The sequence below is a fragment of the Pseudophryne corroboree genome, chromosome 6, assembly GCF_028390025.1.
Source record: "Pseudophryne corroboree isolate aPseCor3 chromosome 6, aPseCor3.hap2, whole genome shotgun sequence".
Classification (NCBI taxonomy): domain Eukaryota; kingdom Metazoa; phylum Chordata; class Amphibia; order Anura; family Myobatrachidae; genus Pseudophryne; species Pseudophryne corroboree.
This window is the reverse complement of record NC_086449.1, coordinates 147,109,431-147,136,262: the sequence shown is the minus strand read 5'-3', so window position 1 is coordinate 147,136,262 and position 26,832 is coordinate 147,109,431. Positions and strand designations below refer to the sequence as shown.

The 26,832-nt window shown below is 48.2% G+C and overlaps 1 protein-coding gene across 9 annotated transcripts in view; it reads right to left on the bottom strand.

Moving 5' to 3' along the window:
- Positions 1-26,832, bottom strand: part of FAM178B (family with sequence similarity 178 member B) — a 1,338,131-nt gene that overhangs the window by 675,259 nt on the left and 636,040 nt on the right. For all 9 annotated transcript variants that reach the window (XM_063931992.1, XM_063931993.1, XM_063931991.1 and 6 more), the window contains exon 8: positions 16,404-16,500. In XM_063931992.1, the coding sequence (XP_063788062.1) occupies positions 16,404-16,500 (97 nt within the window). The remainder of the gene's footprint in view (positions 1-16,403; positions 16,501-26,832) is intronic.

The following is a 26,832-nucleotide window of genomic DNA, read 5'->3' as shown; positions in this document are numbered from 1 at the left end:
TATAAGGCAGAACTTCCATGTGCCTTTTGGAATCTGCATCTCCTGTCCACTGCCGAGTCCATAACCCTCTCCTGGTAGAAATGGACATTGCACTAATTTTGGATGCCAGCCGGCAAATATCCCTCTGTGCATCCCTCATGTATAAAAGTGCATCTTTTATATGCTCTACGGTTAGCAATATAGTGTCCCTGTCTAGGGTATCAATATTTCTGACAGGGAATCTGACCATGCAGCTGCAGCACTGCACATCCATGCTGAAGCAATAGCTGGTCTCAGTATAACACCTGTGTGTGTATATATAGATTTCAGGATAGCCTCCTGCTTTCTATCAGCAGATTCCTTCAGGGCGGCCGTATCCGGAGACGGTAGTGCCACCTTCTTTGACAAGCGTGTGAGCGCTTTATCCACTCTAGGGGATGTTTCCCAACGTGACCTATCCTCTGGCGGGAAAGGGTACGCCATTAGTAACCTCTTAGAAATTACCAGCTTCTTATCAGGGTAAGCCCACGCTTCTTCACACACTTCATTTAACTCCTCAGATGGAGGAAAAGCTACTGGTAGTTTTTTCTCTCCAAACATAATACCCTTTTTTGTGGTACCGGGGGTAACATCAGAAATATGCAACACATTTTTCATTGCCTCAATCATGTAACGTGTGGCCCTACTGGAAGTTACATTAGTCTCATCGTCGTCAACACTGGAGTCAGTATCCGTGTCGACATCTGTGTCTGCCATCTGAGGTAGCGGGCGTTTTAGAGCCCCTGATGGCTTTTGAGACGTCTGGGCAGGCACAGGCTGAGAAGCCGGCTGTCCCACATTTGGTATGTCGTCAAACCTTTTATGCAAGGAGTCGACACTGTCGCGTAATTCCTTCCACAGCACCATCCACTCAGGTGTCGACCCCGCAGGGGGTGACATCACATTTACAGGCATCTGCTCCGCCTCCACATAAGCCTCCTCATCAAACATGTCGACACAGTCGTACCGACACACCGCAAACACACAGGGAATGCTCTGACAGAGGACAGGACCCCACAAAGCCCTTTGGGGAGACAGAGAGAGAGTATGCCAGCACACACCAGAGCGCTATATAACACAGGGATCCCACTATAAATTAGTGTTTTCCCTTATAGCTGCTTTTTATATATATATATATCCTGCGCCTAAATTTAGTGCCCCCCCCTCTCTTTTTTACCCTTCTGTAGCTTGCAGACTGCAGGGGAGAGCCAGGGAGCTTCCTTCCAGCGGAGCTGTGAGGGGAAAATGGCGCCAGTGTGCTGAGGGAGATGGCCCCGCCCCTTTTCCGGCGGACTTCTCCCGCTTTTTCTGGAATACTGGCAGGGGTATTTTTACATCTATATAGCCTCTAGGACTATATATGATGTAGATTTGCCAGCCAAGGTGTCTTATATTGCCCTCAGGGCGCCCCCCTCCAGCGCCCTGCACCCATCAGTGACCGGAGTGTGAGGTGTACATGAGGAGCAATGGCGCACAGCTGCAGTGCTGTCCGCTACCTTGGTGAAGACCGAAGTCTTCTGCCGCCGATTTTCCGGACCTCTTCATGCTTCTGGCTCTGTAAGGGGGACGGCGGCGCGGCTCCGGGAACGAACACCAAGGTCGGGTCCTGCGGTCGATCCCTCTGGAGCTAATGGTGTCCAGTAGCCTAAGAAGACCAAACTACCACCTGTTAGGTAGGTTCGCTTCTTCTCCCATTAGTCCCTCGCTGCAGTGAGTCTGTTGCCAGCAGATCTCACAGTAAAATAAAAAACCTAAATATACTTTCTTTCTAGGAGCTCAGGAGAGCCCCTAGTGTGCATCCAGCTCAGCCGGGCACAAGATTCTAACTGAGGTCTGGAGGAGGGTCATGGTGGGAGGAGCCAGTGCACACCAGTAGTTTAAAGCTTTCTTTATAGATGTGCCCAGTCTCCTGCGGAGCCGCTATTCCCCATGGTCCTTACGGAGTCCCAGCATCCACTTAGGACGTCAGAGAAATGGGGAAGTAGTAGAAGACAAGTGTATCTATCACGGGTTACATACATTATACCGGCAGGACGGAATGCCGGCTGTCAATATACCGACAGCGGCATCCCTACCGCTAGAATGCCGGCAGCGGAGCAAGCGCTAAGAGTGCCCTTGAAGTCTCCCTGCGTTCGCCACAGGATCTATTCCCTCTCTATGGGTGTGGTGGACACCCATGAGTGGGAACTGACCTGGTGACCCTGGATTTCGGCTGACGGCATTGTCGGCTGTTGGGATTTCAACATCAGCATCCTGAACGCCAGGATCCCGACAGCCGCCATTTTAACTGCATCCCTCTATCACAGTGTGGTGAAGATTAAACCCAGAGGGAGAGATCAAAAGAGTAAACTAGTAAAAGAGGTTTTGTGGAAACAAGCCTTACATATTGATCACATGCAGACTCTCCAAACACCTTCCGCCCACAGTTATTACTAGTTTTAGTCTAGCTCGTAGTGAGCTAGATGTCACAGATACTAACGTGTGTTTATGGAGGTCATTCCGAGTTGTTCGCTCGCAAAGCGATTTTAGCAGAGTTGCTCACGCTAAGCCGCCGCCTACTGGGAGTGAATCTTAGCATCTTAAAAATGCGAACGATGTATTCGCAATATTGCGATTACACACCTCGTAGCAGTTTCTGAGTAGCTTCAGACTTACTCGGCATCTGCGATCAGTTCAGTGCTTGTCGTTCCTGGTTTGACGTCACAAACACACCCAGCGTTCGCCCAGACACTCCTCCGTTTCTCCGGCCACTCCTGCGTTTTTTCCGGAAACGGTAGCGTTTTTTCCCACACGCCCATAAAACGGCCTGTTTCCGCCCAGTAACACCCATTTCCTGTCAATCACATTACGATCGCCAGAACGATGAAAAAGCCGTGAGTAAAATTACTAAGTGCATAGCAAATTTACTTGGCGCAGTCGCAGTGCGAACATTGCGCATGCGCATTAAGCGGAAAATCGCTGCGATGCGAAGATTTTTACCGAGCGAACAACTCGGAATGAGGGCCTATATGTATCAGGTTAATCCGTCACTAGACAGTGATATTTCTCACCATGTTGGATATCAACCCATAGGTCAACTTACATAGGTTGCATGAACATTCATGCTTGTGTTTTATTTGTGGGAACAAAGCCCTATTGTGAGATCTTTGAAATATATAATGTTGAAAATGACCTAAACAATTAAGACAAATCTAACGAATAACTTCAAGTAATTACCTTCTTCATAATACCAAATCTAAAGAGTTGCATGTGTGACTTAATGCCGGGACAAGTCGTTCCTTGGTGGATATCCATGAATCCAAATAGGTAAGGACTGAAACATCCACCATCAGTGTCTGTAGATGCTAAAATACTGCTCAAAGCATTTTTACAAGTTTACATTATTTTAAGAATAAGAACAGATTGAGACCACAGCACCTTCCGCTTTAAAGCTAAGTAAACTGAAAAATACACATTGTAAGACATGATCCAAATGCTAATCAGCACTATAATAGCATGCTCTAAATCCAGTAACAGAAATCTATCCAAATTAACAAATACCTATAGTTCAACCCACACAGGTTGTGCTATATAGATTTTGAAAGTGGTGTCACTCACATCCAAACGACTAGGCAACAGAAAAATAATGCAGTTTGTCATGACCAAGTCTAATAAGAATCTGTATATTTTTGTAGGGTAAAATAGCACAAATCCTAAAAACAGGGTATCATTGGTTTTTGTTTTTCTTGGGGGGACGACAAATGGACATGTAAGATATGCTCAGAATAAATGTGAGTTATTTTGTCAGTGAGACCTTATAGCGATACTTCTCTTAGGTAAAAAGTCTAAATCTCAAGGTCTTCATCTCTTGTCCACATTCATTATTCGCTCCCATTCACAAATGTAGGACTTTCTTCGGGCTGCACCCACTCTGCTGTGGAATCACCTACTACGCACTCTCCTCTAGTCTCTAAACCGTTAAGTGTTCCCTCTTCAGGCAAGTTTACCAAACTCCAGAACCGCTCCCATAACATTCACAAGCTTTCCTGTCCAATTATTTGTCCACTGTACAGTACACATATATCCTCATATATTTTCTCTTCCTTCACTTTCTCTTGACCCCGGTTCATCATTGCTGTGTGGCCATATCATGCGGCCCAATCTGGTGGACAACTATGCAATAGATAGCACCTATCCTTGTGTATTAATGCCTATTTCCCTAAAGATTGTAAGCTTACGAGCAGGGCCTTCCTACCTGTTGTTATTACCCAGTTTTGTTTTATCATTGTTGTTTCCAATTGTAAAGCAAAATGGAATTTGCTGCACTATGTAAGAAACTGTTACTAAATAAGGAGTGTTATGGTAGACTTACCATGGTTAACACTGTTTCTGCGAGGTACATTGGGTTCCACAGGGAAAACATCTGGGTGTAGAGTGGATCTTGATTCAAAGGCACTAGCAGGCTAAAGCTTTAGGCTGTCCCAGGATGCATTGGGGCCTCCTCTATAACCCCGCCTCCAGGCACTGAGAGCTCAGTTTCGTTAACCAGTCCAATGCAGGAGCAGGCAAGAGAGAAGGCAGATGTTAGTCACACACAACCACATTCTCACGACAGGAGAAGGTACCAGCAGTTAATGCCATACAAACCCATAGAAGCTAGGTGCGTCAGAGTGGGCGCCCTGTGGAACCCAATGTACTCTCAGAAAGAGTGTTAACCATGGTAAGTCTACCATAACACTCCTTTTCTGCAGCAGGGTACATTGGTTTCCACAGGGAAAACATCAGGGATGTCCTAAAGCAGTTCCTCAAGGGAGGGGATGTGCCTTAGCGGGTATGAGAACCCAGCGTCCAAAGGAAACATCCTGGGAGGCGGAAGTATCAAAGGCATAGAACCTAATGAACGTGTTCACTGAGGACCATATAGCCGCCTTGTACAATTGTTCTACGGACGCGCCACGGCGGGCCGCCCAAAAAGGTCCAACAGACCGAGCAGAATGGGCTTTAATAGAAGCAGGAGCTGGGAGACCAGCCTCCGCATAAGCTTGTGCAATCACCATTCTAATCAATTTGGCCAAGGTTTGCTTATTCGCAGGCCAGTCACGTTTGCGGAAACCAAACAAGACAAAAAGAGCATCTGACCTTCTGATAGAGGCAGTCCTCTCCACATATATACGGAGAGCCCTTACCACATCCAAAAACCACTCTTTGAAAGACAAGTCAGAAGAGATAAATGCCGGAACCACAATCTCTTGGTTAAGGTGAAAAGATGACACCACCTTAGGTAACTAACACGGTCGAGTTCTTATCACTGCCCGGTCATGGTAAAAAATCAGAAAGGGTGGACGACAGGACAATGTGCCTAAGTCCGACACCCTTCTTGCAGAGGCAATAGCCAGCAAGAACAGGACCTTGGGCGTGAGCCATTTACGGTCCACCCGACTCAAGAGGTTCAAATGGAGACTCTTGCAGGGCATTCAGTACAACAAACAGATCCCATGGAGCCACAGGAGGAACATAGGGAGGCTGAATCTGAAGGACACCCTGAGTGAAAGTATGAATGTCTGGTATAGATTAAATTTTTCTCTGAAACCATACAGACAAGGCAGATATGTGAACCATGAGGGAGGCCAGACGAAGACCTAAGTCAAGGCCTCGTTGCAGAAAAGCCAGATTCTGGACGTTCTGAATCGATATGCATCATAATTCTTATCAGCACACCAGGTGAAGTAAGAATTCCAGACCCTGTAATAAATCTGGGCAGATGCCGGTTTGCGGGCCTTCAACATAGTTTGTATAACCGCCTCCGAGAATCCTTTGGCCCTCATGAGTGATGTTTCAAGAGCCATACCATCAAAGCCAGTCTGGCCAGGTCTGGGAAGAGACAAGGGCCCTGTACGGGGAGGTCTGGCCGCTGAGGAAGTAGAAGGGTATGCTCTGTCGACAGACCCTGCAGGCCTGAGAACCAATGCCGTCTGGGCCATGCTGGAGCGATTAAAAGTAGTATTCCTCCTTCTTGTTTGAACTTCCGTAGGACCGTGGGCAGGAGTGACACAGGAAGGAACATGTAGGGCAGGCAAAAGTTACATGGAATTGCCAGAGCGTCCACAAACGCTGCCTGAGGATCCCTGGTCCGTGATCCGAAGACTGGAACCTTGTAATTGTGTTGAGACGCCATTAGGTCTACATCTGGTAGGCCCCATCTGTCCACTAAGAGTTGAAAGACTTCTGGATGAAGAGTCCACTTCTCCAGCATGCACGTCCTGATGACTGAGGAAGTCCGCTTCGCAGTTCAGGACGCCCGGGATGAACATTGCCGATATTGCTGGCAGATGGCGCTCCACCGAACAAAGGATTTTTGACACTTCCAACATTGCCATGCTGCTTCGAGTGCCGCCTTAATGGTTTATGTATACCACCGTGGCGGCGTTGTCAGACCGTACTTGAACATGCCTGTTCTGTACCAGAGGCAGGGTGAGAGATAATGCACTGAACACCGCCCTCAACTCCAGAATGTTTATTGGAAGGAGTGATTCCTCTTTGGTCCAGCGACCCTGAAAAGAGTGTTGCTCCAACACCGCGCCCCATCCTCTCAGACTGGCGTCCTTTGTCAGCATGACCCAGTCGGGGATCCAGAAGGGATGGCCCTTGTTCAGTTGGTGGTCCTGGAGCCTAAGAAATCATGTGAGATCTGATCCCATGAGGTGGGCCGTCCTGCTTGGAAAGGATTACCCTCTGTGTTGGGCGGGAATAAAATTGAACGTACTTTACCATGTCGAAGGCTGACACCATCAGGTCAAGTACTTGCATCGCTGAGTGTATCGACACTCTGGGGCGACGGAGGAAGCATTGTATCCTGTCCTGAAGCTTCGGGACTTTCTCTGGAGACAGATAAAGTCTCTGTGAGTGTTCAAGGGTGCCCCCAGGTGCACCATGCTCTGAGCTGGGACCAGCGAGGACTTCTTCCAATTGATAAGCCACCTGTGGGCTTGCAGGAACGTTACCGTCAGTTGCAGATGACTGGGGAGGACATCATGGGAATTTGCCAGAATCAGCAGGTCGTCCAAATACGGCAGGATTCTGAATCCCTTGCAATGAAGGTGGGTCGTCATCGTGGTCATGACCTTGGTGAAAATCCGAGGAGCCATAGCCAGTCCAAATGGCAGAGCCTGGAATTGGTAGTGAAGGTTGCGAATAGCAAACCGCAGAAATTGCTGATGCGATACGGTAATAGGAGTATACAGGTATGCTTCCTGTATATCCAGGGATACCATATAGCCTCCGAATTCCATAGCAAGTACAATTGAGCGCAGTGTTTCCATACAGAACCTGGACACTCTCACAAACTAGTTTAAAGATTTGAGGTTGAGTATAGGCCAGAAGGACTCATTGGGTTTCGGAACTAGAAACAGGGTCGAGTAATAACCTCTGCCACTCTGGGACTGAGATACGGGCACAACCACTTCTGTTCTCAGGAGAGAACTGACAACCGCTTGCAAAGCTTGCGCCTTCAATGGATCTGAAGGGAGAGCCATGGAGCAAAACTGGTGAGAGGGACGTCTCTTGAAAGAGACAGCGTACCCGTGAGAGACAACTTCCTGTACCCATGCGTCTGAAGTTGTCTTTAACCAGACAAGGGCGAACTGTAGAAGTCGGCCTCCCACCCTGGGATCACCCAAGGGGAGGCCTGCCCCGCCATGCATCAGGCTTGTCTTGTTTGGAAGCAGGCTGACCGGCGGCCTAGGACTGTTTCGCCCTGGGCTTGGTGATTTTGGTAGCACGAGATTGTCTTGGGTATGCCTGACCTTTTGCTTTCGCTTGAGGCCGAAAAGAACGAAAGGTGGTACCTTTTGACTTCTGTTCAGAAGGATTAGTATTTGGGAGGAAGGCAGTCTTCGCAGCTGCTAACTCAGATACAATTTTATTCAGATCTTACCCAAACAAAATGTCCCCAGTGAAGGGGAGTACCTCCAAGGTCTTTTTGGAGTCTAGGTCAACCTTCCATGACCTCAACTACAGAATACAGCGAGCCAGGACAGACGTAGTCGACGCTTTGGTTGCCAACATACTCGCCTCAGGGGACGCCTCCTGAATGTAATAGTAATGGTAATGTGAGACAGGTATTGTCTGACAGTGTCAGAGATATCCTCGGGCAGCTCCTCCTCCAATGCCTGAATCTATGCTTCAATACCTTTTGCAGCTAAGGAGGCAGCTATAGTGGGTCTACGAATGGCTCCTGTAAGGGAGTAAATAGATTTCAGGCATCCCTCGACACGGCAGAGAATTTTCCCACTTGTTACGTAACTCTGCAGGGAGACGAGAGCAAGCCAAGGCTTATTTAGGCAGATGGAATATCTTCCCTGGAGTAGACCAGGATTCCTGCCTGATGTCCACAAAATGGTCAGAATGGGGTAACAGATTTTTAACCACCTTTTAACCACCTTCTGGCATTTAAACAAGTCAGTTTTCTTACCCACAGTAGTGGAATCATCATCATCGGAGAGCTGTACGATTTGCTTAATAGCAATCATCAGAAACACCTGATGCAGTGTCTGACAGGACAGTATGCTCCCCTTTCTCTTCAGATGAAACATCAGAGAGTTATGTTGATTGTGAGGAGGAAGCAGCCCGCTTAGATGACCCAGAGACACAGGAGTGACCAGGGTTGGATTGTTGTCTAACCAAGAACTGATTTAACTGCTGCAGCTGGTTAGATAAATTTTCCGTCAAAGGCAGATTAACCATAGGGACTGTTTGTGGTGATAGTGGCACAGGTGGTCTCATAGGGGGCATAAGGCATTCTACCAGAGTACCCAGTAGGTTAATGAATACAGCCCAGGGTGGCTCCTGAGTAGGCACAGGAGCTGCGGATTGAGTAGATGTATGACATGTAGTACACAGACCATCATACAAAACTTCCCCCTCTGGTAAATCCTTGGAGCATACTCTGCATGCTGCAGGAGCTTCCACTGATTTACCGCCCTTTCTGTTAGACATTATGTATAAATGCAACAACAGAGCGACTTAATACATTAAAGACAGACAAAGTACAATACATGCAGATAAATCAGGTACTATGCGACTGAATACACAGTAGAATATATGTATTGGATAAATACTGTGTTGCACTATATTCGCAGACCCAAACGCACCTAGCCCTTAGGGTACAGAATATAGTGACAGTTATATCTGGGAAACACTGAGAGTGAAACCACACAGCAGATACAGGCACACAGTCAGTCAATGCAGAAAATATTATCACAATAAAGCTGCACTGGACTAGTATATATGTATCAGCGCGGTCAGTAACATGAGGATATATCAGAATACTTGTACAATATATTCAGTAATACAGGTAGGTACACTCTTTCTCAACTGGTGCTGTCTGTATAAAGACATGTAGGATACTTTAACGACATGACGGTCCACCATGTCATATAAGATTTCCTCCCGGCAGCCTCCCCGTTGGTCGGATAGTAAAAGATATATCGTATGCAGTTTTTTTTGCATACGATGTTTCTTTTACTTTCCCATCCATTTACTGCGGGATCCGACATATAACGAGTGCAGCACTCGTGATATGTCGGATATAGGGGGATCCGATCCGATGCACACGGGAATGCGCATCGGATCGGGGGAAAAGCACACCGAAAATGCCCTATTTCACCCAATATATCGGTCCGAATGCCCGAACTAGGCTGAAATCAGGCATTATCGGTCTAGTGTATGGGGCCCTTTAGTGTTTGTAAAGTCACAGCGCTGTATACAGGCGGTTTACAAGGGAGACCTTGCCTTTAAGTCCCGGAGACCAGCCGCAGCTATGCTCAGAAGATGCCGCCCAGCGTCTCAGTCAGGGAGTGAGTGAGAGTGTGAGGCAGCTCCAGGGTGGGAAATCTAGGAGGAGATGGCGCCACGGGCCGGGGAAGGGCTACAGGTCAAGCGCCACCTCCCCTATGCTTGACTTCCACCCCGGGTACTGTGAGCCTTATTAAATGGGCTGTTAGTACACCCGACCTGTACTCATACACCCCAGTGATCTAGTGGGGTCCCTGCTCGGTGACAGTGTCCACGCCAGCGCCGCGGCCCATCTCCCTAGGTCGCGGACGGAACGCGATTTAATGGCCGGCCCCATTTGGGGGACCCTCTTACCTCCTCCGAGTAGCAGCCACGCGAACCAGGAGAGCAGTTTGCGACTATGTGCCTAAGCCGGGATGTCTCCACCGCAAGTATCCGGGAACTGAGCCACGGGAGTATGCGACGCTGTTTGGGAGGTGATGGAGCTGCAGCGCTGAAGTGTCACCCTGACATACAGTGCTGACAGACCAGAGAAGAAATCTTCTTAGAAAAGCTTTATTCAGGGCTGCCCAGTGCAGCCCTCCTATTAGGTGACCTGCTGCTGCAGGCACCAACTGGAAACTGAGCTCTCAGTGCCCGGAGGCGGGGTTATAGAGGAGGCACCAATGCATCCTGGGGCAGCCTAAAGGTTTAGCCTGTTAGTGCCTCTGGATCAAGATCCAATCTACACCCCCAATGTTTTCCCTGTGGAAAACAAATTAACCCTGCTGCAGAAATAATACGATTTTAAACCTACCGGTAAATCTTTTTCTCGTAGTCCGTAGAGGATGCTGGGACTCCGTAAGGACCATGGGGATACACGGGCTCCGCAGGAGACATGGGCACTTTAAGAAAGACTTTAGGCTCTGGGTGTGCACTGGCTCCTCCCTCTATGCCCCTCCTCCAGACCTCAGTTAGAGAAATTGTGCCCAGAGGAGACGGACAGTACAAGGTAAGGATTTTAGGTAATCCAAGGGCAAGATTCATACCAGCCACACCAATCACACCGTATAACTTGTGATATACTATCTAGTTAACAGTATGAAAAACCAACATAGCCTCGGTCCACCATCGATGAAACTATAACATAACCCTTATGTACGCAATAACTATATACAAGCCTTGCAGAAGTAGTCCGCGCTTGGGACGGGCGCCCAGCATCCTCTACGGACTACGAGAAAAAGATTTACCGGTAGGTTTAAAATCTTATTTTCTCTAATGTCCTAGAGGATGCTGGGACTCGGTAAGGACCATGGGGATTATACCAATGCTCCCAAACGGGCGGGAGAGTGCGGATGACTCTGCAGCACCGATTGAGCAAACAGGAGGTCCTCCTCAGCCAGGGTATCAAACTTATAGAACTTTGCAAAGGTGTTTGACCCCGACCAAGTAGCAGCTCGGCACAGCTGTAGTGCCAAGACCCCTCGGGCAGCCGCCCAAGAAGAGCCCACCTTCCTAGTGGAATGGGCCTTAACCGATTTTGGTAACGGAAATCCTGCCGTAGAATGCGCCTGCTGAATCGTGTTGCAGATCCAGCGAGCAATAGTCTGCTTTGAAGCAGGGCCGCCAACCTTGTTGGCTGCATACAGGACAAACAGTGCCTCTGTTTTTCTGATCCTAGCCGTTCTGGCCACGTAAATCTTCAAAGCCCTGACCACATCAAGGGACTCGGAATCCTCCAAGTCACGTGTAGCCACAGGCACGATAATAGGCTGGTTCATATGAAAGGATGAGACCACTTTAGGTAGGAATTGAGGACGAGTCCGCAATTCCGCCCTATCCATATGAAAAACCAGATAGGGGCTTTTATGTGATAAAGCCGCTAATTCCGAAACCCGCCAAGCCGAAGCTAAGGCTAACAACATGACCACCTTCCAGGTGAGATATTTTAACTCCACCGTTTTGAGTGGTTCAAACCAATGTGACTTAAGGAAACTTAACACCACGTTAAGGTCCCAAGGCGCCACCGGAGGTACAAAAGGAGGCTGAATATGCAGTACTCCCTTCACAAACGTCTGTACTTCAGGAAGAGAGGCCAATTCCTTCTGAAAGAAAATGGATAGGGCCGAAATCTGAACCTTAATGGAGCCTAATTTTAGGCCCAAATTCACTCCAGTTTGTAGGAAGTGAAGGAGACGGCCCAGCTGGAATTCTTCCGTAGGAGCAATCCTGGCCTCACACCAAGAAACATATTTTCGCCATATTCGGTGATAATGTTTTGATGTTACGTCTTTCCTAGCCTTTATTAGTGTAGGAATGACCTCATCCGGAATACCTTTTTTTGCTAGGATCCGGCGTTCAACTGCCATGCCGTCAAACGCAGCAGCGGTAAGTCCTGGAACAGACAGGGCCCCTGTTGCAGCAGGTCCTGTCTTAGAGGAAGAGGCCACGGATCTTCTGTGAGCAACTCCTGCAGCTCCGGATACCAGGTCCTTCATGGCCAATCTGGAACAATGAGGATTGTTCTCACTCCTCTTTGTCTGATTATTCTCAACACCTTGGGTATGAGAGGAAGAGGAGGAAATACATAGACCAACCGGTACACCCACGGTGTCACCAGGGCGTCCACAGCTACCGCCTGAGGATCTCTTGACCTGGCGCAATACCTTTTTAGCTTTTTGTTGAGACGGGACGCCATCATGTCTATTTGGGGCAGTCCCCACCGACTTGCGATCTGCTCGAAGACTTCCTGATGAAGCCCCCACTCTCCCGGATGCAGATCGTGTCTGCTGAGGAAGTCTGCTTCCCAATTGTCCACTCCCGGAATGAACACTGCTGATAGTGCGCTGACACGATTCTCCGCCCAGCGAAGAATCCTGGTGGCTTCCGCCATTGCCACCCTGCTCCTTGTGCCGCCTTGACGGTTTACATGAGCCACTGCGGTGACATTGTCTGACTGAATCAGAACTGGTTTGTCGCGAAGTAATGCCTCCGCTTGTCGTAGGGCGTTGTATATGGCCCTCAACTCCAGGACGTTGATGTGGAGACAAGTCTCTAGACTTGACCAAAGACCTTGGAAATTTCTTCCCTGTGTGACTGCTCCCCAACCTCGGAGGCTTGCGTCCGTGGTCACCAGGATCCAGTCCTGAATGCCGAACCTGCGGCCCTCTAGGAGGTGGGCCCTCTGCAGCCACCACAGGAGAGATACCCTGGCTCTGGGGGACAGGGTGATCCGCCAATGCATATGTAGATGTGACCCGGACCACTTGTCCAGCAGGTCCCATTGGAAGGTTCTCGCATGGAACCTGCAGAAGGGAATGGCTTCGTATGATGCCACCATTTTCCCCAGGACTCGAGTGCAGTGATGCACTGACACCTGTTTTGGCTTCAATAGGTTCCTGACCAGAGTCATGAGTTCCTGAGCTTTTTCCGTCGGAAGAAAAACCCTTTTCTGGTCTGTGTCCAGAATCAAGCCAAAGAAGGTCAGATGCGTCGTAGGAACCAGCTGCGACTTCGGGATATTGAGAATCCAGCCGTGTTGCTGTAACACCTTCAATGAAAGTGACACGCTGTCCAGTAACTTCTCCCGAGATCTCGCTTTTATGAGGAGATCGTCCAAGTATGGGATAATTGTGACACCTCGCTTGCGCAGGAGCAACATCACTTCCGCCAGTACCTTGGCGAAAATCCTCGGGGCCGTGGAAAGCCCAAACGGCAACGTCTGAAATTGGTAATGACAATCCTGAACAGCAAATCTCAGGAACGCCTGATGAGGTGGAAATATTGGAACATGAAGGTACGTATCCTTTATGTCTAGGGAAACCATAAAATCCCCCCCTTCCAGGCTGGCGATGACACTCTGAGCGACTCCATCTTGAACTTGAACTTTTTCAAGTACAGGTTCAGGGATTTTAAATTCAAAATGGGTCTGACCGAACTGTCCGGTTTCGGGACCACAAACAGGGTTGAGTAATATCCCCTCCCCTGTTGCAGTAGGGGAACCTTGATCACCACCTGTTGAAGATTCAATTTTTGAATTGCATTTAACACTAATTCCCTCTCTGAGGGAGAAGCTGGCAGAGCCGATTTGAAAAACAATTTCTATTGCCCAGGGATCCACCTGTGCGAGAACCCAGATGTGGCTGAAAAGTCGAAGATGTGCCCCCACTGGAGCGGACTCCCTCAGGGGAGCCCCAGCGTCATGCGGTGGATTTTGCAGAGGCCGGGGAGGACTTCTGTTCCTGGGAACTAGCTGTGTGCAGCTTTTTTCCTCTGCCCTTACCTCTGGCAAGAAAGGACGATCCACGTACTTTTTTGCTTTTATTCGAACGAAAGGACTGCATTTGATAATGAGGCGCTTTCTTAGGCTGTGAGGGAACATAAGGTAAGAAATTCGATTTACCTGCCGCAGCTGTGGAGACGAGGTCCGAGAGGCCTTCTCCAAATAACTCCTCACCTTTGTAAGGCAAAAACTCCATATGCCTCTTCGAGTCGGCATCCCCCGTCCACTGTCGGGTCCATAAGACTCGCCTAGCGTAAACAGACATAGCGTTTATTCTGGAACTTAGTAAACAAACATCTCTTTGAGCATCCCTCATATATAATACAGCATCTTTTATATGCCCTAGGGTCATTAAAATGGTATCCTTATCTAGGGTCTCAATCTCCGCTGATAAGGAATCAGTCCATGCAGCCACAGCACTACAAACCCAGGCCGACGCCATTGCCGGTCTAAGTATTGTACCAGAATGTGTGTAAATGGACTTCATGGTAACCTCCTGCTTGTGATCAGCAGCATCCTTGAGGGTAGCCGTATCTTGGGATGGCTGCGCTATCTTTTTTGATAAGCGTGTCAATGCCTTGTCCACCTTAGGAGAGGATTCCCATCGTATCCTATCCTTTTGCGGGAAAGGATACGCCATAAGAATCCTTTTGGGAACCTGCAGTCTCTTGTCTGGGGTTTCCCAAGCCTTTTCGCATAATTCGTTCAGCTCATACGAGGATGAAAAGGTGACCTCAGGCTTTTTCTCTTTATACATGTGTACCCTCATGTCAGGGACAGGGGGTTCCGCTGTGATATGCAAAACCTCTTTTATTGCAATAATCATATATCGAATACCCTTAGCCACTTTTGGCTGTAATTTTGCATCATCGTAGTCGACACTGGAGTCTGAATCCGTGTCGGTATCTGTGTCAACTATTTGGGATAGTGTGCGCTTCTGAGACCCCGAAGGACTCGTCAACATTGGGACAGGCATGGTTTGACTTCCTGACTGTTCCCTAGCCTCAGCTTTGTCTAATCTTTTGTGCAATAAATTCACATTAGCACTTAAGACATTCCACATATCCATCCAGTCAGGTGTCGGCGCTGCCGACGGAGACCTTGCATTCATACACTCCCCCTCCTCCTTAGGTGAGCCTTCAACCTCATACATGTCGACACACGCGTACCGACACATCCCACACACACACAGGAAAGCTCTTTTCTGAAGACAGGTTCCCCACCAGGCCCTTTGGAGAGACAGAGAGAGAGTATGCCAGCACACACCCCAGCGCTATATGACCCAGGAAAAAACACAGAATGTTTTACCCAGTAGCGCTGTTATAACTTTATACACGCCAATTATGTGCCCCCCCCCCCCCGTCCTCTTGAAAAACCCACTGTCACCGTCAGTAAGCAGGGGAGAGTCCGGGGAGCTTCCTCTCAGCGCTGTGCTGTGGAGAAAATGGCGCTGGTGAGTGCTGAGGAAGAAGCCCCGCCCCCTCGGCGGCGGGCTTTTGTCCCGCTCAAAATCTATCAAAACATGGCGGGGGCTCTTTATATACATGTACAGTGCCCAGCTGTACATGTATATATATGCTTTTGCCATAGGAGAGGTTTATACTGCTGCCCAGGGCTTCCCCCCTGCGCCCTGCACCCTTACAGTGACCGGAGTGTGTGAGGTGAACGGGAGCAATGGCGCACAGCTTCACCGCTGTGCGTTACCTCTATGAAGATCAGACGTCTTCTGCCGCCTCTGAAGTCTTCTTTCTTCTCATACTCACCCGGCTTCTATCTTCTGGCTCTGCGAGGAGGACGGCGGCGCGGCTCTGGGGCGGACGGCAAGGATGAAACCTGCGTACCAATCCCTCTGGAGCTAATGGTGTCCAGTAGCCTAAGAAACAGGACCTTGAATCTCAGAGAAGTGGGGCTGTTTCTCTCTCCTCAGTCACTCGATGCAGGGAGTCTGTTGCCAGCAGACTCCCTGAAAATAAAAAACCTAACCAAAATAGTTTCTTACAGGAAACTCAGGAGAGCTCCCTGCAGTGCACCCATCTCCTCTGGGCATAGAGGGAGGAGCCAGTGCACACCCAGAGACTCAAGTCTTTCTTAAAGTGCCCATATCTCCTGCGGAGCCAGTCTATCCCCATGGTCCTTACGGAGTCCCAGCATCCTCTAGGACGTTAGAGAAATAATAAATAATAAATCAGTACAGGTAGGCATAGTAGTAGAACAACTCTAGATACTGGTCTAGATACTGGTCAGACAGAAAGGGTTACCTCTCTCTCAGGATTCTGATGGTGCCACTAAAGAACTGCCATTCACATCACTGATGTCCAAATATGACAATGTGACTATAATACTCATTGCTTACCTTGTTGGCCCTGAATAGCCTTGGTAATGTTGTCCATGCTGATATCCCATAGTGCCTTGAAGGAATAAAGGGAAGTGGTGACAGTGGATGACAGAAGCTGGAAAGGGAACAAAACCATTAAATGAAATTAGACGCTGAGATATTGTACAGCAGCTACAGAACTATTCTATATGCAAGACAGCTCGTTAGCTGCAGTTGGTTATTACCAGACACCATTCCCACTCACTGTAACTAATTAAATTCCTGTGCTTAATTTATTGATGAGAGCTGCACTTTATATGGAACACAGCAGTGTTATTCCATATTTTTACTGTGCACATCAAATAACTCCAGCTATTTAAGAACGTATCTATAAAATATGAACCCGAATACACAATAACAGGATTTTAATACCTACAGGTAAATCCTTTTCTCCTAGTCCGTAGAGGATGCTGGGGTCAATTTCATGACCATGGGGTAGAGACGGTTCCTCAGGAGCCATGGGCACTTTAAGACTTTTCAAGGGTGTGAACTGGCTCCTCCCTCTATGCCCCTCCTCCAGACCTCAGTTATAGGAACTGTGCCCAGGGAGACGGACATTTCGAGGAAAGGATTTACATTTATACTAACGGTGAGAATCATACCAGCTCACACCTCAACCATGCCACACAACATGGCATTCAACATAACACACGCCAGCAGGCATGAATCATTTACAGCAACATGCTGAAAACAAATGTAACACAACTTGTGTAACTAACTGAACAAAGCTGCAGGTGAAGTACGCACTGGGTCGGGCGCCCAGCATCCTCTACGGACTAGGAGAAAAGGATTTACCGGTAGGTATTAAAATCCTGTTTTCTCATACGTACTAGAGGATGCTGGGGTCCATTTCATGACTATGGGGTTTATACCAAAGCTCCAGTACAGGAGGGAAAGTACGGATGACCCTGCAGCACCGAGTGACCAAACTTGAGGTCCTCATCGGCCAAAGTGTCAAACTTATAAAATTTTGCAAAAGTGTTTGACCACGACCAAGTAGCTGCTCGGCAAAGTTGTAATGCCGAGACCCCCCCGGGCAACCGCCCAGGACGAGCCCACCTTCCTAGTAGAATGGGCCTTCACCGACTTCGGAAACGGCAAGCCAGCCGAAGAATGAGCGTGCTGAATCGTACCTCTGATCCAGCGCGCAATGGTCTGCTTGGAAGCAGGACACCCAATCTTGTTGGGAGCATACAGGACAAACAAAGCTAATTTTCTGTATCCGAGCTGTTCTAGCAACATAAATCTTTAAAGCCCTAACCACATCTAGAGACTTTGACTCAGTGAACGTGTCAGTAGCCACTAGCACCACAATAGGTTGGTTTATGTGGAAAGATGAAACCACCTTCAGAAGAAAATGTTGGCGAGTTCTCAACTCCGCCCTATCTTCATGGAAGATCAGGTAAGGGCTCTTGTGAGACAAGGCCCCCAACTCAGACACCCGCCTTGCGGATGCCAAGGCTAAAAGCATCACCACTTTCCAAGTGAGAAACTTCAACTCTATCTCCGGTAGAGGTTCAAACCAACTCGATTGAAGGAACTGCAACATCACATTAAGGTCCCATGGTGCCACTGGAGGCACAAATGGAGGCTGGATGTGTAAAACCCCTTTCACAAAGGTCTGAACTTCTGGAAGAGAAGCCAAATGTTTTTGAAAGAAAACTGATAAGGCCGAAATCTGGACCTTGATAGACCCCAATCTAAGGCCCGCTAACACTCCAGCATGCAGAAAATGGAAATAACGTCCCAACTCAAACTCTTACGTAGGAGCCCTCTTGGATTCACACCAAGACACATATTTTCTCCAAATACGATGGCAGTGTTTAGACGTTACTCCTTTCCTGGCCTGAATAAGAGTGGGGATGACTTCCTTGGGAATACCATTTCGGGCTAGGATCCGACTCTCAACAGCCATGCCGTCAAACGTAGCCGCGGTAAGTCTTAATACTGTAGCTGGGATCCGGAGCACTTATCCAACAGGTCCCACTGGAATACTCTGGCATGAAATCGGCCAAACTGTATGGCCTCGTAGGCCGCTACCATTTTCCCCAACAACCGAATGCATTGATGGATCGACACGCTTGTTGTTTTCAATATTTGTTTGACCATTTTCTGGATTTCCAGAGCCTTTTCCACTAGAAGAAATACTCCCCGTACTTCTGTGTCCAGAATCATCCCTAAAAAGGACAATCTTGTCGTTGGGTCCAACTGCGACTTTGGAAAATTCATGATCCAACCGTGTTGTTGGAGTATTGACAGGGAGAGTGCGATGTTCTGCACCAACTGTTCCCTGGATCTCACTTTTATCAGGAGATCGTCCAGATAAGGAATTAAATTGGCTCCTATTTGACGGAGGACCATCATCTCCGCCATCACCTTGGTGAATACCCTCGGTGCTGTGGAGAGTCTGAACGGCAATGTCTGGAACTGGTAATGGCAATCCTGTACTGCGAATCTCAGATAAGCTTGGTGAGGAGGATAAATGGGAACATGCAAGTAAGCATCCTTTATGTCTACTGACACCATGAAGTCCCCCTCCTCCAGAATGGAAATCACTATCCTCAGGGATTCCATCTTGAACTTGAACCTTTTCAGGTAGAGATTCAGATTTTTCAGGTTTAAAATCGGTCTGACCGAGCTGTCCGGCTGTGGAACTACGAAGAGGCTTGAATAAAAACCTTCTCCTTGCTGTGACAAGGGTACCAGGACAATGACCTGATCCTGACATAATTTTTGAATTGCCGTTGTTAATGCCTCTCTTCCTGGAAGAGAAGCTGGCAAGGTCGATTTGAAAAATCGGCATGGGGGGATGTCTTGAAACTGTAGTTTGTACCCATGGGACAATATTTGTGAGACCCATGGGTCCAGGCCAGATTGAATCCAGATTTGGCTGAAAAGTTTCAGACGTGCTCCCACCTGAGCGGACTCCCGCAAGGGAGCCCCAGAGTCATGCTGCAGATTTGGCAGGAGCAGGGGTTGACTTCTGCTCCTGGGATCCTGGAAACACTGCGGACTTATTTCCTATTCCCCTTCCCCTACCTGCAAAGAAGGGGGAACCTTTGGCCTTTTTGTATTTGTTGGGCCAAAAGGACTGCATGTGAGAGTGATGTCTTTTTTTTTTTTTTTGCTGGTGCAGGAGCAGAAGGCAAGAATGTCGACTTACCTGCGGTAGCCGCCGAGACTAACGCATCCAGCCCATCACCAAACAAGACCTCACCTTTATACAGGAGAGCCTCCATATTTCTTTTGGAATCTGCATCAGCATTCCACTGGCGAATCCACAACGCCCTCCGAGCTGATACTGCCATGGTAGCGGTTCTTGATCCCAAGAGACCAATATATTTCATGGTTTCTAGTACGTACGCAGCAGCGTCTTTGATATGACCTAACGTTAGGAGTATCTCGTCTCCATCTATTGTGTCAATGTCTAATTACAAGTTTTCTGACCACTTTTCAATAGCACTACTCACCCACGCACAGACAATGGTAGGCCTGAGTAGTGTCCCATTGGCCACATCAATAGATCACCTCACTCACTTGCGGTCTGTCGGCTCCTTAAGTGAAGCCATTCCAGGCGCAGGGAAAAACACCTTTTCTCTTTTATGACAGGGCCTTGTCTAAAATGCGGGGTGACTCCCACCTTTTGGAAAAAGGTAAGCTGCCTGAATTACTTTTGGGAATCTGAAATTTCTTTTCAGGTTAAATCAGACTCCCTCAAAGAGACTGTTCAACTCATGAGATGGAGGGAAAATTACATTACTTCTTTACTATAGTAAACCCTCTCCTTGTGGTAAAAGACGGGGCTTCGTAACTTCTAACACCTCCTTTATAGCTAAAACATGTTTTAAATGCTTTTTGCTAACTTAGGACCTATTCCCCTGGAATCACTAGTGTCGACACACGAATCAGAGTCCGTGTCGGTATCAGTGTGCAAATTTGTATGTGACCCAGAAAGGTCCCTGTGGATGAAAGGCAGAACTATTAAAAATCACATCTTCAACAAATTATATTCAGTTTTCTGTATGAGATTCAGTAGTGATTCACACTATCATGTAACCTTTCACCCAGTCAGGCTCTTGGTGTCATATGACACCTCTGTGTCTCTAACATGTCTTCCACAGAGGAAGAGATTCCCTGCCACAGACATGTCACACACGTGCACAACCACACCACAGACACTCCGGGACTTATAGGGGACAGACCCACAGTAAAATTTGTCAGAGGGACACAGATAGGATTTGCCAGTTCACAACCCAGCGCTAGTAACACAATGTCTGTGAACACAAAATGCCCACTGACATGCAGTGCTTTTATAATGCTAATCACACAATTATATAGCACCAAATTCACTGTGGCCCCCCCCCCCTCTTTTGCACCCTGATACTTGTTCAGTAGTGGAGGAGGACCAGCGTTGTCTCTGCAGTCTGAGGATAGAGAGAAAATGGCGCTGAGCAGTGTCCTGGCTGACTGAGGAGGAAGCTCCACTCTTCAATGGCGTGTTTCTCCTCAGCTTTTATGAGGTAATTTTTTATACTGGCGGGGGTAGGACTGTGCCTCAGCAACTTATGCCCCTTATTTATGCCAGTTTCCATGGGTTTCATGCTGCCCAGGGCGCCCCCACCCGCGCCCTGCACCCTGCAGTGCCTGTGTATGTGTGGGCAACATGCCGCGCTGCGCTCCCGCCAGCTGCGCGGTACCTTTAGCCGTCACTATCTTGATTGAAGATCTGTCATCTAACACTCATATGTCTTCTGACTTCTGGCTCTGTGAGGGGGTGACGGCGTGCTGTGGGAGTAAGCATCTAGGCACAGCTAGCGTTCAGGAGCTAATGGTGTCCTGTCAGCCAGAAGCAGAGCCATGAAACTCTTTAGGAAGTTGGTTCCTTCTTCTGCCCCCTCAGTCCCACGAAGCAGGGAGACTGTTGCCAGCAGTTCTCCCTGAAAATAAAAAACCTAACATAAGTCTTTTCAGAGAAACTCAGTAGAGCTCCTCTGGAGTGCATCCAGTCTGCCTGGGCACATTTCTAAAACTGAGGTCTGGAGGAGGGGCATAGAGGGAGGAGCCAGTTCACACCCTTGAAAAGTCTTAAAGTGCCTGCGGAACCATCTATACCCCATGGTTATGAAATGGACCCCAGCATCCTCTAGGACGTATGAGAAAATTAAAAATAATCCTATATAATAAAAGCTAACACTGCTCCTCACCTCTATGGGGGTGAATTTAAGTGTTTTGCGTGCTGCCGGCAACTAGATGGTGCCAGAAAGAGCAATTAAAGTGTTGCTCCATTCGGGCGTGCACAGCCGTCGGCGCTGACATTACTGTTATGTTGTTCCGTCATTTTGACAGGCTGGTACTAGTTACATATATTTTATTTACAAGCATAAAAAGTATCAAAATAATAACACTGGATAACTTTAGTGGATTGGTGTGAATCATGAAGGTAGTAAGTAAATAAACAAATGTCACTAGCAGTGAACTGGCCATTATTAAATTATAAATTAGAGCATGTCAGCCTGGAAGCAGTGGAATGGTTACATAGCCAAATCAGCTTTCTCCTTTAGCTGGTTCTCTGTTGACAGCTCAGTACTGAATTGTGACAGCAGACACTCTGTGAAACAATCCCACTTTCACTAAACAACCTTCTGCCCCCAAATGTTATTAATAGAAGCGACACTGTGCAAATGATTTCCAGTGTTTATCTGAAGCTGATATGAAGACATAGTTGCTATGGTGCCAGAACCTAGTTATGAAGTGCTGGAATTAAAGAAAAAAATAAGAATTTACTTACCGATAATTCTATTTCTCGTAGTCCGTAGTGGATGCTGGGGACTCCGTCAGGACCATGGGGATTAGCGGCTCCGCAGGAGACAGGGCACAAAAGTAAAAGCTTTAGGATCAGGTGGTGTGCACTGGCTCCTCCCCCTATGACCCTCCTCCAAGCCTCAGTTAGGATACTGTGCCCGGACGAGCGTACACAATAAGGAAGGATTTTGAATCCCGGGTAAGACTCATACCAGCCACACCAATCACACTGTACAACCTGTGATCTGAACCCAGTTAACAGCATGATAACAGCGGAGCCTCTGAAAAGATGGCTCACAACAATAATAACCCGATTTTTGTAACAATAACTATGTACAAGTATTGCAGACAATCCGCACTTGGGATGGGCGCCCAGCATCCACTACGGACTACGAGAAATAGAATTATCGGTAAGTAAATTCTTATTTTCTCTGACGTCCTAAGTGGATGCTGGGGACTCCGTCAGGACCATGGGGATTATACCAAAGCTCCCAAACGGACGGGAGAGTGCGGATGACTCTGCAGCACCGAATGAGAGAACTCCAGGTCCTCCTCAGTCAGGGTGTGCCCCTGACCAAGTAGCTGCTCGGCAAAGTTGTAAAGCCGAGACCCCTCGGGCAGCCGCCCAAGATGAGACAACCTTCCTTGTGGAATGGGCATTTACATATTTTGGCTGTGGCAGGCCTGCCACAGCATGTGCAAGCTGAATTGTACTACACATCCAACTAGCAATCGTCTGCTTAGAAGCAAGAGCACCCAGTTTATTGGGTGCATACAGGATAACAGCAAGTCAGTTTTCCTGACTCCAGCCGTCCTGGAACTATATTTTCAGGGCCCTGACAACATCTAGCAACTTGGAGTCCTCCAAGTCCCTAGTAGCCGCAGGTACCACAATAAGCTGGTTCAGGTGAAACACTGACACCACCTTAGGGAGAAACTGGGGACGAGTCCGCAGCTCTGCCCTGTCCGAATGGACAATCAGATATGGGCTTTTGTGAGACAAAGCCGCCAATTCTGACACTCGCCTGGCCGAGGCCAGGGCCAACAGCATGGTCACTTTCCATGTGAGATATTTCAAATCCACAGATTTGAGCGGTTTAAACCAATGTGATTTGAGGAATCCCAGAACTACGTTGAGATCCCACAGTGCCACTGGAGGCACAAAAGGGGGTTGTATATGCAGTACTCCCTTGACAAACTTCTGGACTACAGGAACTGAAGCCAATTCTTTCTGGAAGAAAATCGACAGGGCCGAAATTTGAACCTTAATGGACCCCAATTTGAGGCCCATAGACACTCCTGTTTGCAGGAAATGCAGGAATCGACCGAGTTGAAATTTCTTCGTGGGGCCTTCCTGGCCTCACACCACGCAACATATTTTCGCCACATGTGGTGATAATGTTGTGCGGTCACCTCCTTCCTGGCTTTGACCAGGGTAGGAATGACCTCTTCCGGAATGCCTTTTTCCCTTAGGATCCGGCGTTCAACCGCCATGCCGTCAAAGGCAGCCGCGGTAAGTCTTGGAACAGACATGGTACTTGCTGAAGCAAGTCCCTTCTTAGCGGCAGAGGCCATGAGTCCTCTGTGAGCATCTCTTGAAGTTCCAGGTACCAAGTCCTTCTTGGCCAATCCGGAGCCACGAGTATAGTTCTTACTCCTCTACGTCTTATAATTCTCAGTACCTTGGGTATGAGAAGCAGAGGAGGGAACACATACACTGACTGGTACACCCACGGTGTTACCAGAGCGTCCACAGCTATTGCCTGAGGGTCTCTTGACCTGGCGCAATACCTGTCCAGTTTTTTGTTCAGGCGGGACGCCATCATGTCCACCTTTGGTCTTTCCCAATGGTTCACAATCATGTGGAAGACTTCCCGATGAAATCCCCACTCTCCCGGGCGTCGGAATGAACACTGCTGACAGTGCTATCACCTGATTTTCCGCCCAGCGAAGAATCCTTGCAGTTTCTGCTATTGCCCTTCTGCTTCTTGTGCCGCCCTGTCTGTTTACGTGGGCGACTGCCGTGATGTTGTCCCACTGGATCAATACCGGCTGACCTTGAAGCAGAGGTCTTGCTAAGCTTAGAGCATTGTAACTTGCCCTTAGCTCCAGTATATTTATGTGGAGAGAATTCTCCAGACTTGATCACACTCCCTGGAAATTTTTTCCCTGTGTGACTGCTCCCCAGCCTCTCAGGCTGGCATCCCTGGTCACCAGGACCCTTCCTGAATGCCGAATCTGCGGCCCATTAGTAGATGAGTACTTTGCAGCCACCGCAGAAGAAACACCCTTGTCCTTGGAGACAGGGTTATCCGCTGATGCATCTGAAGATGCGATCCGGACCATTTTTCCAGCAGATCCCACTGAAAAGTTCTTGCGTGAAAACTGCCGAATGGAATCGCTTCGTAAGAAGCCACCATTTTTCCCAGGACCCTTGTGCAATGATGCACTGACACTTTTCCTGGTTTTAGGAGGTTCCTGACTAGCTCGGATAACTCCCTGGCTTTCTTCTCCGGGAGAAACACCCTTTTCTGGACTGTGTCCAGAATCATCCCTAGGAACAGCCGATGTGTCGTCGGAAACAACTGCGGTTTTGGAATATTTAGAATCCACCCGTGCTGTCGTAGAACTACTTGAGATAGTGCTACTCCGACCTCCAACTGTTCTCTGGACCTTGCTCTTATCAGGAGGTCGTCCATTTTCTTTGAAGAAGAATCATCATTTCGGCCATTACCTTGGTAAAGACCCGGGGTGCCGTGGACAATCCAAACGGCAGCGTCTGAAACTGATAGTGACAGTTCTGTACCACGAACCTGAGGTACCCTTGGTGAGAAGGGCAAATTGGGACATGGAGGTAAGTATCCCTGATGTCCCGGGACACCCTATAGTCCCCTTCTTCCTGGTTCGCTATCACTGCTCTGAGTGACTCCATCTTGATTTGAACCTTTGTAAGTGTTCAAATATTTCAGATTTAGAATAGGTCTCACCGAGCCTTCTGGCTTCAGTACCACACCATAGTGTGGAATAATACCCCTTTCCTTGTTGTAGGAGGGGTACTTTGATTATCACCTGCTGGGAATACAGCTTGTGAATTGTTTCCAATACTGCCTCCCTGTCGGAGGGAGACGTTGGTAAAGCAGACTTCAGGAACCTGCGAGGGGGAAACGTCTCGACTTTCCAATCTGTACCCCTGGGATCCTACTTGTAGGATCCAGGGGTCCTGTACGGCCCCAGCGTCATGCTGAGAAACTTGGCAGAAGCGGTGGAGGCTTCTGTTCCTGGGAATGGGCTGCCTGCTGCAGTCTTCTTCCCTTTCCTCTATCCCTGGGCAGATATGACTCTTATGGGGACGAAAGGACTGAGGCTGAAAAGACGGTGTCTTTTTCTGCAGAGATGTGACTTAGGGTAAAAACGGTGGATTTTCCAGCAGTTGCCGTGGCCACCAGGTCCGATGGACCGACCCCAAATAACTCCTCCCCTTTATACGGCAATACTTCTTTGTGCCGTTTGGAATCTGCATCACCTGACCACTGTCGTGTCCATAAACATCTTCTGGCAGATATGGACATCGCACTTACTCTTGATGCCAGAGTGCAAATATCCCTCTGTGCATCTCGTATATATAGAAATGCATCCTTTAAATGCACTATAGTCAATAAAATACTGTCCCTGTCAAGGGTATCAATATTTTTAGTCAGGGAATCCGACCAAGCCACCCCAGCTCTGCACATCCAGGCTGAGGCGATCGCTGGTCGCAGTATAACACCAGTATGTGTGTATATACTTCTTAGGATATTTTCCAGCCTCCTATCAGTTGGCTCCTTGAGGACGGCCCTATCTGGAGACGGTACCGCCACTTGTTTTGATAAGCGTGTGAGCGCCTTATCCACCCTAAGGGGTGTTTCCCAACGCGCCCTAACTTCTGGCGGGAAAGGGTATACCGCCAATAATTTTCTATCGGGGGAAACCCACGCATCATCACACACTTCATTTAATTTATCTGATTCAGGAAAAACTACAAGTAGTTTTTTCACACCCCACATAATACCCTTTTTTGTGGTACTTGTAGTATCAGAAATATGTAACACCTCCTTCATTGCCCTTAACAAGTAACGTGTGGCCCTAAAGGAAAATACGTTTGTTTCTTCACCGTCGACACTGAAATCAGTGTCCGTGTCTGTGTCTGTGTCGACCGACTGAGGTAAATGGGCGTTTTAAAGCCCTTGACGGTGTTTGAGACGCCTGGACAGGTACTATTTTGTTTGCCGGCCGTCTCTGTTGACATTATCACGTAATTCCTTGAATAAGCCATCCATTCCGGTGTCGACTCCCTAGAGAGTGACATCACCATTACAGGCAATTGCTCCGCCTCCTCACCAACATCGTCCTCATACATGTCGACACACACGTACCGACACACAGCACACACACAGGGAATGCTCTGATAGAGGACAGGACCCCACTAGCCCTTTGGGGAGACAGAGGGAGAGTTTGCCAGCACACACCAAAAACGCTATAATTATACAGGGACAACCTTTATATAAGTGTTTTTCCCTTATAGCATTTTAATATATATAGTCATATCGCCAAATAAGTGCCCCCCCTC